Source organism: Aulonocara sp. 'chitande type north' Nkhata Bay, linkage group LG8 (genome assembly GCF_057382095.1).
Source record: "Aulonocara sp. 'chitande type north' Nkhata Bay isolate Kocher_YH1m ecotype deep benthic linkage group LG8, A_spYH_male_GT1.1, whole genome shotgun sequence".
Classification (NCBI taxonomy): domain Eukaryota; kingdom Metazoa; phylum Chordata; class Actinopteri; order Cichliformes; family Cichlidae; genus Aulonocara; species Aulonocara sp. 'chitande type north' Nkhata Bay.
This window is the reverse complement of record NC_141351.1, coordinates 22,684,873-22,702,541: the sequence shown is the minus strand read 5'-3', so window position 1 is coordinate 22,702,541 and position 17,669 is coordinate 22,684,873. Positions and strand designations below refer to the sequence as shown.

Below are 17,669 nucleotides of genomic sequence, written 5' to 3'. Positions count from 1 at the left end.
TATATAATTACTTGGCTTTGTTTTTAAGAAGCTTTTAATGTTTTAAATAAATTTGAATCATTTAGCTGCTGCCATGATAAATTATTTTTTTTATTATTATTTGTTGTTTTCTTCAGCAAAAAAAAATGTTTTTAATCCTTAAAAAGTGTCAAAATCCTTCAAAAGAAATCTTCATTTATGGGTCATTCTTCTTTATGAAAGACTGAATTATTGAAACCCTAAAACATAATATATCAGAGTTAGGTTTTGCTGTTCATCAACAAAATTTAAAGGATAACCCAAACTAAAAAAAAGTTTCTGTTTGAAAAACCTGCTCATTATTATTAATAAATAGTAGTATTAATTTCATTATTAATTAATGTGAACAGTTGTTTTGATTTAAATGAATCCACATGAGCTAGAACAATCACTACTTTGGTCCTCTAAAATAATTTAAACTAAAAAAACATTTTTATTTTAATTATAAGTCAATAAATCAAATTTGATTAAGACGTTTTTTAACAAGCGTTCAGTCTCATTTTCCTCCACAGAATCATTTTTCCATCACACCTGTTGCCAGCTGGATTTGCCGGTGATTTATGATCGGAAATCATAAAATATAACTTTATTTATTGACATGGTGTTTAACAACAGTGGCTATAAATAGGAGTGCTTTATATAAAATGGTAATAGGTGTGAGATATTGCTCTAAAATCGTGGTCCTTTCTTTAAAATTACATTTAAAGCATTTAAGCGGCGATCACAGGAGCATTTTAAAGGTGCAATAACTGTACATTCAGAGGGCAAGTGTGCTGATTTTTTTGTGAGTGTTTTTCCCTCCAGGCTCTGCCTTTGATTGCGCTGTATCCCATTTTTATCACTGAGACGCAGGCTCCTCTGTGGGCCCGAACTCCTCCATTGTTGGTATTTATATTCTTACGACTGTTTCTTTCTTTTTCTTTTTTTTTTTGGTCTCTGTCAGCGAAGCAGCTGAAAACCATCCCCAGCGATTAGAGGATCATTGTATCTGCAGTTAAGCATTTGAATAGTGGTAGTAAATCTAGAAAAGGGAAATTCAGGGTCGCTGTAGACGCTGCTTATGGCTGCCCAGGGGGAAGCCGATGTCACATAGTAAATTTAGCCCCTTAGTGTCTTTACAGTGGCCGGCCCGTGATGTTTGAATGTAGGAGTGGAGCAAAACCGAGAATGACTTAACATCTATTCCCGAGTACGGGCAATACATAAATATAAATATATATTTTTTTGTTCACAGTTACAGAAAAACAGAAACAGTAGATAAGTCTCTGCAGATGCAGCCTAAGCGAATGTCCTGAATCAAAATCAGTCAAGAAGTGCAATTAAATATTTGCAGGAAAGTTTTTATTCTGTTCTGTTGCTCAGATCTCGAGTCAGATTTTTTTATTAAGACCTGACTCATATAAAAAAAGAAAACCTTGATCACTCCTGCATACATTTCTGATCCTTTTAAGTATTATTAGACGGTGATACAGCTGTGATATAATGATCTGTGTGTTTTCTTCGGTTCAAACACATGCATTAGGAGGTTCTAAACATGGTTTATGTATCGATGACTGAAGTCCTAATCAAATCAGGGGGAGGGAAGGAGGGCAGGGAAGACACTGTGCCCTTAACCTCAGTGCCTCTCAGTTTCTCTCCTCCCTTCTGACGGCCGGCTCGCTGGAGGGATGTACTGCAAAGGCCTCCTACTGTAATGAGGAAAAATGTATCAATTTAGCCTGGCGTGTGCGCAGATTGAGCGCCAGGCGGGTGAAGGTGCACCGAGTGAATCCTTTTTCCTAATCAAGGACGGTATCGAAGAGGTTGCGGTCTCGTTCCCTTTCGTCTGTGGAATCAGCAGCATTCCTCCCCGTAGCCCCCTCAGGGCCGGGGAGCCTCTCTCTGCCTTCTGTTTCACCTCATCAGCAGAGTTCACCCGGGGGTCAGGTCCTGCCCCCCCGATGCTGCATTCACTGCAATACCTCTTGCATCGTAAGGCGCTGTGAAAGCACCTCGTGCTCAAGGACTGAGTGGAGGAGAAGGGAGGCATATGACAACTTTCTGCCCTTATTTTACACCTGTGCTTCTAGGTGGGTCATCATGCACAGATACGTATTAATCCCAATGTGACAGATATTTTACCCCAAAATAACAAGTAAACACTGGGATTTTCAGGCAGTTTGTTGTCTCTGTACCTTCTGTTATTTAGTTGTAAGGGATGAGATGTATGAAATCACATCAGGGTGGTGTAAAAATGACCGGATTTGAGCAAAAGTCTATGATGGGAAGCTGATGTTAAGGATTAAAAGCAGATGCCCATTTCTTAATTGTAAAACAAGTAGATGAATTTGTAGAAACCAGTAAAAGAGCTCGCATTGAGGCATGAAAAAGAAAAATACATACAGTTATAAAAAAATATGTAACAAAATTGAATATTTTTGTGCAATGAAATACATTTTACAAACAAAAGGAAATGATCAGTAACCAATGAGCAGATGTTAATTAATTAACTGTTCAATTTAAAGCTGAAATGCCACTTGGTTTTATCGGCCATTTATAATAGCAAAACTCATTATTTTATAATTGTAATACAATAAAAAACACGTTTTTCACTCTTTTATTACTCTTTTGTTTTATAGGGTAATAACCGACAAGCAAGAAACAGTCAACAAATGAGTCAGTAGCAGTGAATCAATAATTTTTTTTAGTTATAGGCAAGTTAATTAGATTAAAGGAAACAAGCAAGTCAGTAATCAGATATTTGTTTTATTAACTGTCTTGTCTGAGGTAAATAATAATAATAATAATACTAGTATAGAAACTGAAATTTGGAACAGTATGAGAATCGTTTTACGACGAGGAACAAACAAGTCAGTGAGCAAATGTAAGAATTGAAACACCATTTGGTTTTTACCGGTAATTTATAATATCAAAACTGTTATTTTTCAAGCACATAAGAAGGATTTTGCCTTGTTTTAAAACATTTTATAGTCTGAAAATCTAAATCTATATAATAATCACCAATAATCACCAAATTAATTGTAAATGGCAATATTTATTAGTTGCAGACAAGCTGATGTTCAGTATTAAAAGAAAAAAAAAAAAAACGAGCCAGTGACTGGAAATTGAATAATTAATTAATTTGTTGTTTATAGCAGAAAAGCTGGACTGTATAGGAAATATTTTTAGTATTTTATGACATCATATAGACCAGAAATGAATCGATATTGACAATATTTGTCAGTTTCAGGCAGGACTAACGTTAGGATTAAAGAAATGAACGAGTTGCTTTAAGATTAATAAATAATTGCCATGTTTAAAGTGGAAACACCGCCTGGTTTTATTGCTCATTTAATAAAGCAAAAATTACATCTTTGGACAGCGTAAGAAGCTTTTTTTTATTACCCAAAGTATTAATACAAAATCTACAAATAATCAACAAATTAATCAGTATTGACAATGTTTGTTAGTTGCAGACAGATTGATGTTCAGGATTTAAAACAAACAAGCTAGCGATCAAACAATTATTCATTAATGGCCACATTTAAAGCTAAAACACTACCTGATTTTATTGGTCGTTTTTAATACTGTCTTGTAACGTTATACATCATGGGGTTTGATCTACAGTCAAGAAATAATCAACAAGTTGATCAATCAGTCAAGCCAATAATGATAGAATAATTGATGAACTGGTTGTTTATAACAGCAAAGATGCATTTTTCACTATTTCATGATATTGTATTGGCCAGTATTTTGCAATCAGACATAAATGAATAATTAATCATTAATGACAGTTATGAGCTCACACAGTCAAATACAACAGAAATGGAAAGAAAAGAAAATCCCCATTAGAAATGTAACAGCCACAGATGTACAGTAAAACCTCTGCAGCACGAGGGACTACAGTAATAAAGCCCACGCATGACACACACCCTCACTTAAATAAAGACAGAGCAGGCACATAAGGCAGCCATTATTAGACATCACAGGCATGCAGTATTGATGGACAGGGAAAAATATTATCAGTTAATTTTAAATTCCACGTCTTTCCAAACGTTTTTAGATCCCACTCTCAGTTACAACACACTGCTTCCACGTGAAAGTAAGGCATGTTTTTATGTGCAAAAAAACAAGACTGAATAGCATTTTGCCTGATTTAAGGCTTTTCCCCCTCATCTCACTGTGTTTCTCTCCATGTAACCGGCCATTTTATAGTAATGGTTAGAGTGGAGCCTCTGAAGTACACGTCTCCGTGCTGGGACCGAGTCCCGCCGCTGCCGTCGCCGCTCCCTGCCACCCAGCACTCTCAGAGAAGAGGCGCTAAGGGGACCTCTGGCTTTGCTTTCCATCTTCTGGAGCACCATCAACATCTTCAGAGCATTTTTGTGTTTTCATAGCATCTTTGGCGCATTATGACCACCGTTAGATCTAATGTAACGTATTAGTCCTCCCACCCGACCATTTCCCTTCATTTTGATTCACTCTCTATCCAGGCTTTGATTGACTTTCAGCCTAACTAAAGTGGATTTTAATGAGAGAATACATTAACTCCCTCTGGTCATGCTAACATAAATCAGCCTTTTCTTGCGGGATCAACTGCTGAGCTCATAACACCATGCTGGGAGAGTGTGAATAACCAAATGAGAGATTGTGGCTTTGGCAAACCGCTGGCAGCTTGGATGCATTGTTATGTATTCATGTATCCCCTCTGAGTTTTAACACGACTTCAGGAAGGCAGCAGAATGGAGCACTTATCGGCACGCAGGTCGGCTAGCTTATGGAAACGTTCCTTTGTCGGAATCAATTAAACACATATCTCTGGTCAATTTTCCATTGATTATCTCCTTACATTTGGATCTTTTCATACTGATGACCGCTGAGAGCCGTTAGATTCAGTTAGCGCGGCCAGTAGCAACTCCTCACCTTGATTTACGGAACACGGGATGCGACTCTAACGCCACATCTATCTGCTTCTCTTTGTTGGTAATTGCACTCAGCTAAATAGGTTATGCTGAATATCAATAAATTGCCATCAAATTAATGTCAATACCAAAGCTGTGGATGGTGCTAATTAAAACGCAAAAGGGATGAAAATGAAGTCATGGCATTGCCCTGAATAATTGATAACGCAATTTATGATTTTTATGAAAGAGTGCCGTCTGTCTGCGATTTTGATGAGGCCTTAATTAGATGCATTAATGTGTCTCTCTGTGCCTGTACTCAAACTCAAACACCATGATGATTTTGGAGTTTTTTTAACACCCTAAATTACACATTTTCAAATAACATTACCTCAGAATATCCTCTTAAAAAAAACACAAAAGAGGTGTTAGTGTGTAATTCTCATTAAAGGAGGCATTGTTAACTCAGGACCAATCAGAGTCTGCTTATTTTAGGGTGGGATCAAGCGGCATTGGACAGCGAGAGGCTTTTAGGTTGTGCCGCTACCCTGTGGATGAATCTCGAGCTATTGTTTCGCCGCAGTCGATGTTTGCAGCCGTGTTCACGATGCATGCAAGGATAGTCAAGTGGAGGTCAGGTCACCTGGCGTTAAAGTGTTAAGCACGCACGAATGTGTAATGTTTATTGACTCAAGTAGATCAGAGTGATCCTGTGTTGATTTTGCACCTCCTCATCTATTAGCCGGGCCGACTTTGCAGATAAATGAAGAGCGAGGGAAGCAGACGGATGAGGGGATTAGAAGTGGGCCGCAACAGGGAAGCAGGACCAGAAAAAAAAATGGACGGACTGCCGGCGGATAGATGAGGTGGAGGAGCATAATGACCGCTGTTTGTTATGATGTGCCGAATCAGGTTCTCTTTGACAAAACAGTCCTTAGCACCTCTGTATTTATAGTGTCACCGGTCAGTCCATCCACAAAGGCAGGCTGATGATATGTGAGCGTGTTAGTGCTGTGAGGTGTCTGGGGCTCAGCTCCGGAATGACCCGCTCATCTGTCAGGACCGCAAACCGAAGCCACGAGGGGTTATCAGATCACACACAGGTTTGTGGTGAACTTAAATCTCAGAGATGTTGGCCTAGCAAAATGAATAAATAAATAAATAAAACAGTAATAGCTCTATTTCGCTCTCTGGAGCTGAGTTGTTTAGATGAAACTCGCTGCGAATAGATGGCAAATAATAAGTTCAGGAGTGGCCATTCAGCTGGGCTAATACCCACTTAGTTTTCTCCTTGTTGGTGATTTTTATGAATGACACAGAGGTTCCTGTTTGTCTAACGTTGGGGGATGCTCTTTGTTTGACCCAGAGGAGCCAGTTGTGGGTTGACATGTTTGGTTTTTCCCAGCAGTTAAACAGGCCCTCTCTGAGGGGGATGGACTCCAGGCATTCCCCCTGTCATCGCTGCTCTGAATGGGGGTGTCACACGGACTCGTGTAAATGGTCTTTGAATTGTTCCTGTGTTTCAGACTAAAAAGGGAGCTCCTTCTCTTCCTCTGCTCCTCCAATCCCCGTTGACTAATGAACTCAGAGGAAGCTGAGCTTTGTTTTTGACATGTAGAAAAGCCAGGTACTCCCACTGAAACACAGGGAGGAGGATGGTCTATGAGGTCGATGTAAGGTCAAGTTCCTCTCTAACAGCTAAAGGCTAGAAAATGGGAAAATACTTTGATTTTCTTCTGACAGGTTCAACAATAACTTCAACATGGAGCAGCTGGTTTAAATTGCATCTCTTCAGGCAACTTGCTGTGGAGTGTTTATCTCATATAACTGCAGCATTATAACAAAGAGAAATGTTAAAGCTACTCTCACTGTTCTGAAAAGGTTACTATTCAGTGTTAGTCATGTTTTTTACCTGCAACAGAAACATTATTTCAGATACTTCAATAGTTGTTTGAGTGGTTTTGATCAGGCTTAAATTACCAGATAACATTTTATATATAAAATTTCTCTATACTATTTATATATCTACAGATAAACTGTTTCTAATGGGTATCTCATTGTGTGGTGCATGTCTCAATGGAAACATGTTTCCTACATGCTGACACTTTTTACCCACATTTAGATATAAAGTCTTTTCAACAATCTGAGAAAACAGCCTTTCACTTTTCACTCTCCAGTCAAATCTCAACGTTGTTTAACCCTCCGGAGTGAATGTCCAAATCACATGACTGATTTAAAATGACCCTGAGCAAGACACAGCCGGGCCGAGTCTTCATTTCAGCTTGTGTTGAAAGTGCCGACTTCAAACTATATACCAGTTTTTACTCCTAACGGTGCGGAGATCTGGATTTTATTGACAGACTGATCCTTATAAGTCCTACAACAACAGAAATGGACGCTAACAAAATAACTATGCTTACAATATCTATGTTTTAAATGTAAATAACAGAAGCTTTCTAGATATTTTATGATTTGATAATGATGCGTTAAACTATGTAAAATAATGCATACATAATTAAACGTGTTCTGAAGCACGTTTAGTGTTATATTTCAGATCATCTCAGTAGATATTTGGGGTTCAAGTATTTATTTTAGTTTGATATTGCAAAGGTAATTGATCATAACCTAACTATCATCCTGTCATGTTTAAATTTTGACTCTGCACTCTGACGAGAGGTTTTTAATCCCCACAGGAAGTTTCCTCTCATTAAAATGCAATGTGAGCAGATGAATGGAGTGCAGTGCTCAGCAGCACTGTAGAAGTATTGATCCCAGTTTCCTAAAGACTAGCAGGGATGTATTTGATCCACGGGGATAGAGACTTTATATTCTGATGTGTGTGAAGTGCCTTGAGGGAAAAAGGGAAGTGTATGTGTAGCTTATAAGGAGTTAGTGAGGAAACAATTAGTTGTTTTGTCAATTAGCTGATTCACTGGAAAAAAATGTTAACAAAGCTTGAAGTCGTTTTTCAAGAAGGAAATTCTCAGATTTCAGCTTCTCTCATGTGAGGAACAGTTTCTTTTTCATTTGTGATTATAAATTGATTTTAGACAGACATAACAAGATGTTTCACGTCTGGTTGCTCTCACAGACGATGAGGATATCCTTCCAGTGGCAGCCTATGAGCTCACCAACATCCTGAAGCAAGGTTACTTGGAAAAGAAACGAAAAGGTACGACAACAGATAGACTATTAACAGTCTCTCTTTCATTTGTCCCGCTTTTTGATCTGTTTACACACAGAGAATTGGTTTCCTGTGAATAATTTCCTTTTTTTGCTTTGTTTTTTCGTTAGACCACAGCTTCTTTGGACCAGAGTGGCAGAAGAGATGGTGCATCCTGAACAATTCGATATTCTACTACTTTGGGAGTGAAAAAGGTTTGTTTTCAAATGCCACCATGTGGAAACATCGCAGCTGCATAATTTTAAATTGGATTTCATCCCACTGCGTGTTCTCCTCTCCCCCCTACAGATAAACAGCAGAAGGGTTCATTTTATATCAATGACTACACTGTACAGATGGTGACCAACCTGAGAAAAGACTCCAAAAGAAAAGCCTGTTTTGAGCTCAGTGCTCCCGGAAAACGGCCCTTCCAGGTCTGTATTATCTCTGTATTATTATTATTAAAGAAATAAACTCCAGTAAAATCATGTCTTATTAAGAGCTGACATGATTTCTTCTGGCAGTTCTTCACTCGTCTTCTAGGGCTCAGAAAAAAAAAAAAAAATTATATATACTATAGTTTGATGGAGTCCTGCAACGATTTTGCAAAGGTTTTTGTAGGCCAATCCAAAAATTAGCATTGCCCTGGTTCCTTAGACAATAGGCTGGTTGGATTTTAACATTAGTTTTTTGGATTATTTCAGAATTTCAGTGGGAAAGAAAAAGCTTATATAAATAAGCTTAAATAAAGCTTTATGTCACCACCATCCTTTGTCCAGGATATCCACTCCTCCTCTGCACATGGCCAAACCAGCTGGTTTTAACCATCTAACCATCAACCATCATGTAACCTGTTTAAAAGACCCCATTGACTTTTGAGTTCAGGAAACTTGAAGAGCAAAATGTTAATGTAATTTCTGGGTCTTAGGATTCATTCTTTTGGCACTTTATCGAGACTTTTGGGGATTGTAAAAGGGTGCTTAAACATATTTGGTCTCTGAATTAAAACTAAACTGCAGTAAAAATACATTTTACTGAAATGATATCGTCAGAGCATACTTAGTCCCCCACAAACTTCTGAAAAGTTTATTTTTCTCCTGTAAAATGTCACTGTGCGTCACATTGTCTGTGCCTATAAAAGGTTGACATTCATCCTCTCACGCACACTAAGACCACTAAAACAATCGGTGAGACCCATGAGGGCAGGTATCGAGCTGCTGACCCTGTAATTATTGGGCATCCCACTCCACCATCAAAGTCACAGCTGCCTCAAACATTATCAGATTATCTAGACTAATACAATTTTGCTTTTTTTTGCTTTTTTATTGTTGTATCCCTGGTTCTGTTTATTAGGTTTTTATTGTAATCCTCGGGTCTTGATTTTCCTTCTTCTGCCTCCTATATTCCCATCGGTCTCATCATCTCTACATCTCTTTCAGTTTATTTCCTGTTTTATTTTGAAGGTTAGATATTCAGGTGATTTTCTGTAGTTTTACTTCCTTCCTTTGTTCTTTTTCCTGCTCTCGTTAGTGTCTGATTACCTGTTTCTTATTACCCTTCTCTCCTTGTGTCTAGTCTGTCTTTAAAGTCTTACGTTTTCTTATTTGAAGATTTAAACTATTTAGTTTTTTTTAACCTCTTATTATCGTACAGACCTCTAAGTTTCTAAGTTTGAATTGAAGAATGTCGCCCCAGCTTCAGCCTGGTTTTCAGTCTGTGTTTGGGTTGAATGTGTTTTTTGTGACATTTATAAACTAAAGATGTAGTTTGATAAATGTACACGTGGAATGCGTTTTTGTTTTCCAAGTCATTTAATTTTTAGTTAGATTCAGATATTTTTTTTAACATTTCACAGCTATTTTAAAAAGAGCAATATCTGTTCTTTCTTTTTCTCTCCTCTTATATGGCTAGAAATAAAAATGAATAAAAATCCAGGCACATAAATGCACGTTTAAATTATAATCACAGTATTATTATCGCCGCTCTCTCCTTCCAGTTCACTGCCAGCAGCCCTCAAGAGGCCAGAGAATGGGTGGACCAAATCAATTTTGTACTTAGAGGTAAGCCAGCTTCTCTCTCTCTTTTTCTTTTTTCTTTATTTTACTTTTTCTGACTTATTGCATATGACTCATTATGGAAAACCACTCCCTGCCTTGTTTTCCTCCTTTCTCTCTGCACTGTTCAATGATAGCCCATTCTTAAGACAAATATATATTGTTATATATAAATAAAATTGACTTGGCTTTTTAAAAGTCACATAGGTTAAGTGGAAAATACAGTTAAAGCAGTATAAATGTTCTAAAAAATGTTCTTTTGTACTAAAGTTTTCTTGTGTTTTCGAGGGGCAGAAAGGTCAGAAGTGCAAGGGAGTTCTTTGTCATCTCTGACTCATACGAAAACCGCCCCATCCATCACTAACTACACAGCTGAACACAAGAGTCCTGAATCACCTCATTCGACATGTCACCCACCATGTCATGTGCACCATCGTGTAGCTCTGGTTCTCCTCCACTCCTCCCCTAACCCTCCTACCGAATTCCAACTTACAGGAAATTGATTGGTAGATGTTCTGGTTATCCTCCAGTGACATTGATTTCTGCTTGGCTGCTGGTGTACGGCAGAGGACCTGATACCCTGTGTTGCAATGGCCAGTCGCCTGCAATGAGACAGCTCCTCCATCTGAGCGAGCAGTCGTGCCTCGTCTACGCTAAAATGGGCTCGGGCCGGGCCACTGATTTGCGGGAAGTAACGGACACTCGGCAGTTTGTCTTACTTCCTCCCACCCCCCACGCCTTTTTTTTTTACTACAAAAAAAACAGAGCATGCAAATGATTATTTATCCTCTTCACCTTCAAATTCATCTGAGTGCATCGGCACGCTTTCCAGAACGTTTTGCCTTAAATGCAAGGACAGAGAAAGAGAGAGAGAGGGGGCGTATGAGATGCAACAAAAGATGCAGTTAGATGGGATGCGTCTTCATCTGTAGGACGACCCAGAATGAATATGATAAACAGATGGTAAGCAGGAACCACAGGGATGATGTGAGAGGGAGAGGCTTCTTATTGGATTGTGGAAAATTATAAAGTGAAAATCAACAACAACCGATAACTTATTAACATCTGCTAGATCTGACCTTTCAAATGTGCTTTCCCCTTTGTGTTTTATCCTTTTCCTCTAGGTCTGAGCTGTCAGACAAAATGGAAATTATAACCGCTTTTTTTCTCTGGCGTTTTAACAATAATTTATTGCTTAGTTGAAAACAATATAAAGGCTAACAGCTAATGAGCATGATAACGGTTTGCAGCATGTTTCGGGGGCACCAGTGTTTGTCACCGCTGCTGTTTGGCACGTGTCTCGGCCCCGTTGTGCAGCGAGGACGTGGCGGACATTTCTCTTACTTTAGCCCTTAATGCATGTCTCTGTCTTTTGTGCCACGCTGTGACGCTAACACTTTCTATCACATTGTTTCCCCTTCCCTCGTAGATCTCAGCTCCAACTTCATCCCCGTCGATGACGAGGAGGAGGACGAGGATACCTACGATGACATCGAGGGGGTGGCCAACGAAACCCCAACTCGGCCGACCCTGGCCTCCCGGGGAGGAGGAGTAGGCAGAGGACAGGAGATAGAGGAGGAGGATGACGAGGAAGAAGATATCTACGAGGAGCTGCCAGGTATGAGGATGTGGTTGGACACACACTTGCGCAGATAAATAAACAGAGAAGTGACGCACACACACAACCCCTCATGATACTCAGTCAGACAGACGCTCAAACCCTGGGGGATTTTTGCAACATGAAATATCTGCCATCTTTCCCTGCTGCGAAATTTGTGTTGCCAGGTTCCTCCAGACTGATCGCTCATTTTAAATCAAGCAACACTAATAAGCTTGTCAGCACCGGGGTGGCTGCTGCAGGACAGGAAGAGGAAGATTCACTTACACCTACTCCAAATCTGCTCCCTCCTTATCTCTCTGAACAAGTTATGTTGTTGAAATCAGCGAGAGCTGGCTAGTTTCGCTCCGTCATAGACCGTCCAATTAGCTAATGTTGCCAGGCAACAAATGGCCCACAGTTCAATCCACTAAGCAAGAGTTTTGGCTAAAATTGCCTGGCAACAGCAATTTAGATGAAAGGAAGTAAAAACTGCATCTCGCAGAGCTTAAAATAGATCTGAAGCTCTTAATGTCACATCTTTAATAGAAATTAGAGTTTGACCGACGAGACCCCATGACTGTGTGTGTGTGTGAGTGTGTGTGTGAGAGACAGTCCCATGGCTACAAGATCCCAAGAAGGACAAAAGGGGGTGATCCGATCTTCTCAGGGCCGTCGTCCATCACTCGTTCTATTAGATAAGATACATCAAGATTCAGTTTCACTCAGTGAGTACATTACCTTTGCCAAAATCACTGGTGAGAGGGGAATCAGTCTTCAAACTGTCACGCCGGCGTTCAGAGCCATCTGGGAAGAGGTACCGACCCTGACCACAGATGGCATATCGAATGACGGGCTCTTTCGTTCACTTTCTCACCCCTTCGCTTATCAGTCATGCTGCACCTCCCTCTGCTCGGCTTTTACACAGTGATTACAGACTGTTCAATAATTCAATTTGGGAGTAATTTTCACTGATCAGCTGCCATGTTTGCATTTAGGAACCTTTCTATCTCTGCAAATAGAAGCATTTATTCCATTTGTAATTAGTAAAAAATGTCTTCATATAGCACACGTTTACTTTTAGGTTTTTTTCCCCCTGACCTTAAAATAAACAAATTATTGTGACACTTGTGAAAGCTGTGTATGATTTAAAAATAGTGCTGTTTAATAGTAAATTAAAGCAACTATCTAAAACAGAACAACAAAACATTACAGCTTAGAAATAACATGATAGAGGGTTAAGAGTGATAAAAATTACGGTAAAACCACAGTAATAACCTAGCTTGGTATCATCAACAGATAATATGAAACTGAAATCTATATTTCGGGATAAAAGCAGGCAAAAACAAAAGGAGGGTGAAAACTGCCTCTGCATAATGGCATGAATTAAGTCCCTGCATCCAGAAAGATCTGTATCTGGATTAGTTTCTGACGTTGGATGCATTTGTGAGGGCATGGCCCCAAATTTCCATTTTCTTTACAACCACATCCAAATCTGGATTCCCACTGACTCTAGAAGTTAATCATTAACTTCATAATTTCTCAGTTGAGCAAAGACCCACCTCAAATCCTCTCCAAGTAGTCCTACTAAAAACAAACAAACAGAACAAACAGAAACAATCTCACAACCTCCTTCCTGAATGTAATAATAAGGAAACACATTTAAGGATGGCTTAATAATAATTTAATGATCCAGTTTTGTTACCAGTCTTGTATATTAAATGTAATATTTGATTAATCCATGCTTTACCCTTTGTTACATACAGACTAATACAGCTAGATGTAGCTTTTGTTAATATGCTATTACCTGATTATTACTGATATTACTATGATATGGAAACACTTGTGGGTTGTACTGATTATTCATGGGTCACTTGCTTTAGTATTATTGTAGGCTCTTTACCTTACAAGATAAAGCACCTTGAGGCAGCTACATAAATAAAACTGAATCCAACTGAATTAACCTTGGTGGCATGCATTCCTCGTGCGCCATACTCATCGATGCGCTCGGGTTCGATACTGTCTGCCCACCTTCCTGTCATCTCTTACTGCCTAATAAAAGCAAAAAAGCCAGAGATGATTCTAAAAAATATACAATTTTATTCATTTCTAGTCACGTTATTTGTTCTAATATGGCCGGGGCTGCAGCTCCAGCAGATGGAGGCATGGTTCTCCTTTTGTGTGATGAAAGTTATTAAACGACATAAAACCAGCGCTGTTCTGCTGCACTTTGGTTTAGAAAATGCCGTCTGCGACCGAATAAACTGATGTATAACCACTCAACCTGAGCAACATGTAACCACCAGCCGGTTTTCGTGGTGCTAATGTTAGCAGCAGGAAAGAAAGGAAAGAGGTCTGAACACGTTTCAGCTCCAGTTTTGTAATCTAATTCTTAAAATGTTTATTCAGAGGCAGCTTTTGGATCTGTAGGCTCTTCAGACTTGTCTGTGCAGACCTGACAAGAGACTTGACAAGTTTTGCCTAGATATACTCGCATGCTTGCTGTAGTAGTAACCTCAGTTTTTTTAATGTTTTATGATTGCTATGCTAGCTGATTATTTTAATTCTATTCTATTCTATTTATATAGCGCCAAATCACCACAACAGTTGCCTCGAGGTGGTTCACATTGCAAGGTAAAGACCCTAAAATAGTTACAATAGATTAGTAACCTTTTAGTGACTTTAACCAGGAAGAGAGAGGAAGAACGTCCTGTGAGAGTGTCCTGGGTGGAGAGGATAAACTGTCTCCTGTAGGGCAGGAGAGAAAAGGCGCTCCTGGAGAAAGCCCTGTTAGTGCTAACCGCTGAGCCACCAGGCTCCCAGCTGTCACCGGTGTCGTAACATGGTACTACCGATGAAGTTTTAAAAGGGACCTCCACTCGTGTTCTTAAATTGGAATGCAAAGGAAGTCTCACAATGTCTTATTTGATAGTTTCCTTCTGATGTGTTTCGAGTGCTGACGGCAGTGAAGTTTGCAAACTTGCAAAATGACATCCGTGACTGCAGCATCCATTTTTAGGCGATGTCAGTTTTGTCGCAGCAAAACTCAGTTGCAGGCAGAATGCAGAGCAGCGGCTGGTATTGGCTCTGATGCTGATGACTGATTTTATTGACTGGAAAATTAAATCACTTTGATATAGAAACCGTTGGCCCATAGCGGTGGCCTCTCGATGGAACGATGCTCGCAGTCGAAGAGCACCAAACAAATGTTTGGACCCGCTGCGAGCACATTTAAAATCTCATTTTTTTATCTTTTGGATCATTTGGTGTAGGAACAAAGTGCCGCAGTTTGTACTTTTTTAAATTTATTATTATTATTTTTTTTTAAGAAAGCTGTGATTATCTGTTTGAAGAAAGAAAGCAACGGGGAAAGACAAAGGCATCCCTCATGTATACATAAACTAAACTTTTTACATTCAAGCTGGACACATGGTGTGTGTCTGTTTGTGTATGTGTGTGCATGTGTGTGTGTGGTTCGTGTTTCCTGCTCTTCCTGGAAGCAGAGGTGCAGCCTGTGCTGGAAGGTGGATAGTGTTGCTGGGTTGTGGCGTTGCTGTCAGCTGGTTTGTGTGGAGGATGGATGTGGGAGACAGAGGGCAGGCATATCACCGTGTCACCTCTCAGACCACCGGGTGCCACGCCCCGCAGTCAATGACATGTCCGCCTCCGCGTGGCTTAAAAAAAACTCTTCTTCTTTAACATTTCCCGCCTGCGGTTTAATAGGCTGATCCTCACGCCAGAGTTCATCCTAGTTAAAGAAGAATTAACAGCTTGTGTCATGCTGAGATTCATCAGGGATTTGCAAATGATCCAGTTTATTAATTTTTCTGTTTGTCTGGCTCTATCATAATTTCTTTGCTGTTCATTTCTCGTTAACACGTGGGACAAATATAAATTATTTATAAACTATAGTTGTTAAAGTCAGGCCACCAGCAGGTAATGCCTTTTATTATTATTAAAAATTAAATGTATTTCTTTTAGACACTGATATTAAAATATTTAGGTTCTGGATAGGGCTGCACACTTTGTCGAATTTTTAATTTAAATATCAATTTTGGCTTCAAGCAATTAATAAAACAAGATGAGCAATATAAAATGTTTAACACGGATTCTTTGGTTTTGCCTTTCAGCACATCTGCCTCTGCAAAGACTTGGTTCAGTTTTGCATTAATTTATTTAGTTTTTGGTTGAAGTTAAAATTCAAGTGGCTGAGGTGGGGTCAGTCATGTATTTTAATGCACTGTTGTGATGTTTTATTCATTTAAAATGTTTGCTACTGTAATTCTGTTAATCTACCTCTCCTGCTATTAATTATTTACAGTAATTTTTTAATGGAAGTTTCTGTTCTGGTGATTTTTAATATTATAAGCTTTGATTTTAGTGTAACTTTCCCCTGCACTGTCATGTTTTCCACGGCTAATGGCCTAGAACAAGATTCAGAGATAACCTGGAGTACTTGGGGTTTGACCAGCCAGTGCAGACATGCATGTGGACAGCCTTTCAGGGATATTAGGACAGTGTGTGTTTCAGCTAATAGATCCCATCCAAACCAGACAAATGTCACATACATACTTTGTTACATACAGACTAATACAGCCACATATAGCTTTTGTTAATATGACACTATTACCTGATTATTACTGATAATTAGATCCCATCTAAACGTGACATGAAGAGTAGGTGGAACTGCAATCTCTGAACTTCTTTCAGCAAAATAAAATCTTATAAAACACAATTAATTACATTCAATTTGTAAAATGTCTTTCATAGGTAAAGGAAGCCATACAGGTATAATATACACTAAAAAATAATGTCATATTTTTGTTACGTGAGGGTTAAAAAGACAAGTTTCTTCTTTGATGATTAAATCATGATTTGAGCATTGACCAAAGTAATTGTGATTATGAGTAATCCTACTTCTACACCTGTGATAAATATTCTTGTTCTTCCTTTTTTGTTTGTTTAGACGAAGAACTTGGAAATCCAGGTGATGAGAGCGACGAGAAGAGCAGCAAACAAGGTTTCCGCCTCCGTCTAGTAACTTATTTATTCCAGCCTAAAGTTTCCCTGCATCTACGTCCTGCTTTCTTCTATTTAAATGTGTTCCCTGTGCTTCCTTTCAGTTTGGTCCTCAGATTATTCCAACTACTACCAGGGTTTGTGGGATTGCCAGGGCGATGAGTCAGACGAACTGACCTTCGAGAGAGGAGATCTCATCTACATCATCAGCAAGGTCAGCATCGCCATCAACACAAAATAATCCGAGGGCTTATTTAGGCTTTTTTCACAACTCTTTGTTTTTCCCCTCGATCGTCCCTAATGGAAATCCGTCCCCGATTGCACGCTTGACTCGTAGATATAATTACTGGACCAATTACAGTAGTTTAGGATAGGATGCAGTTGTGTAAAACGTGCAATTATTTAAGGGTTAAACAACATCAACTCCAGTAATCACCTCGTCCTCATTTACTTTCTGAACATGCTGATATCTCCAGCATCTAGATTTGTCCGTTAGCATCTTGGTGCAGCACCAACAGCGGTGCTGTCTGTTCGCGGGCCACTAGGGTGAAGTGCCATTCGGGTGCTGCGTAATGGTGCTGTTGTTCATTACGGCGCCTCTATCACAGGGGTTAATTGAGTAGGCAGCCATGCGAGGCTCTTCCTTTTCTGTCTGACGTGAAACTGCAGGTGAAGCCATCCTGCATCTCAGCTCTTTTCCTTCAATCTATTTCCTTGTGTTTTATGGCCATCGTGTAGTTACATGCGGAGTATCTACCAGGAAAAAGACATCCTACTGGAAATCGATGGCTTGTAATTTGGGTACTTTTACTCTGCTGCGTGCAGGGACTTGTCTCCACACTGTTGCTATTGGTTGGGTTCAAATTGAATCATCATGTTGTGTGTTTAGACTAAATTATCTGAAGAGGAGAGGCAGGAAGAAGGAACTCTTTTTTTTT

General features: G+C 39.3%; 1 protein-coding gene across 7 annotated transcripts in view; it reads left to right on the top strand.

The window, feature by feature from the left end:
• Nucleotides 1–17,669, top strand: part of skap1 (src kinase associated phosphoprotein 1) — a 47,243-nt gene that overhangs the window by 13,434 nt on the left and 16,140 nt on the right. For all 7 annotated transcript variants that reach the window (XM_086304332.1, XM_086304327.1, XM_086304331.1 and 4 more), the window contains 7 exons: nt 7,990–8,070; nt 8,193–8,276; nt 8,371–8,495; nt 10,058–10,121; nt 11,545–11,733; nt 16,679–16,732; nt 16,836–16,945. In XM_086304332.1, the coding sequence (XP_086160458.1) occupies nt 7,990–8,070; nt 8,193–8,276; nt 8,371–8,495; nt 10,058–10,121; nt 11,545–11,733; nt 16,679–16,732; nt 16,836–16,945 (707 nt within the window). The remainder of the gene's footprint in view (nt 1–7,989; nt 8,071–8,192; nt 8,277–8,370; nt 8,496–10,057; nt 10,122–11,544; nt 11,734–16,678; nt 16,733–16,835; nt 16,946–17,669) is intronic.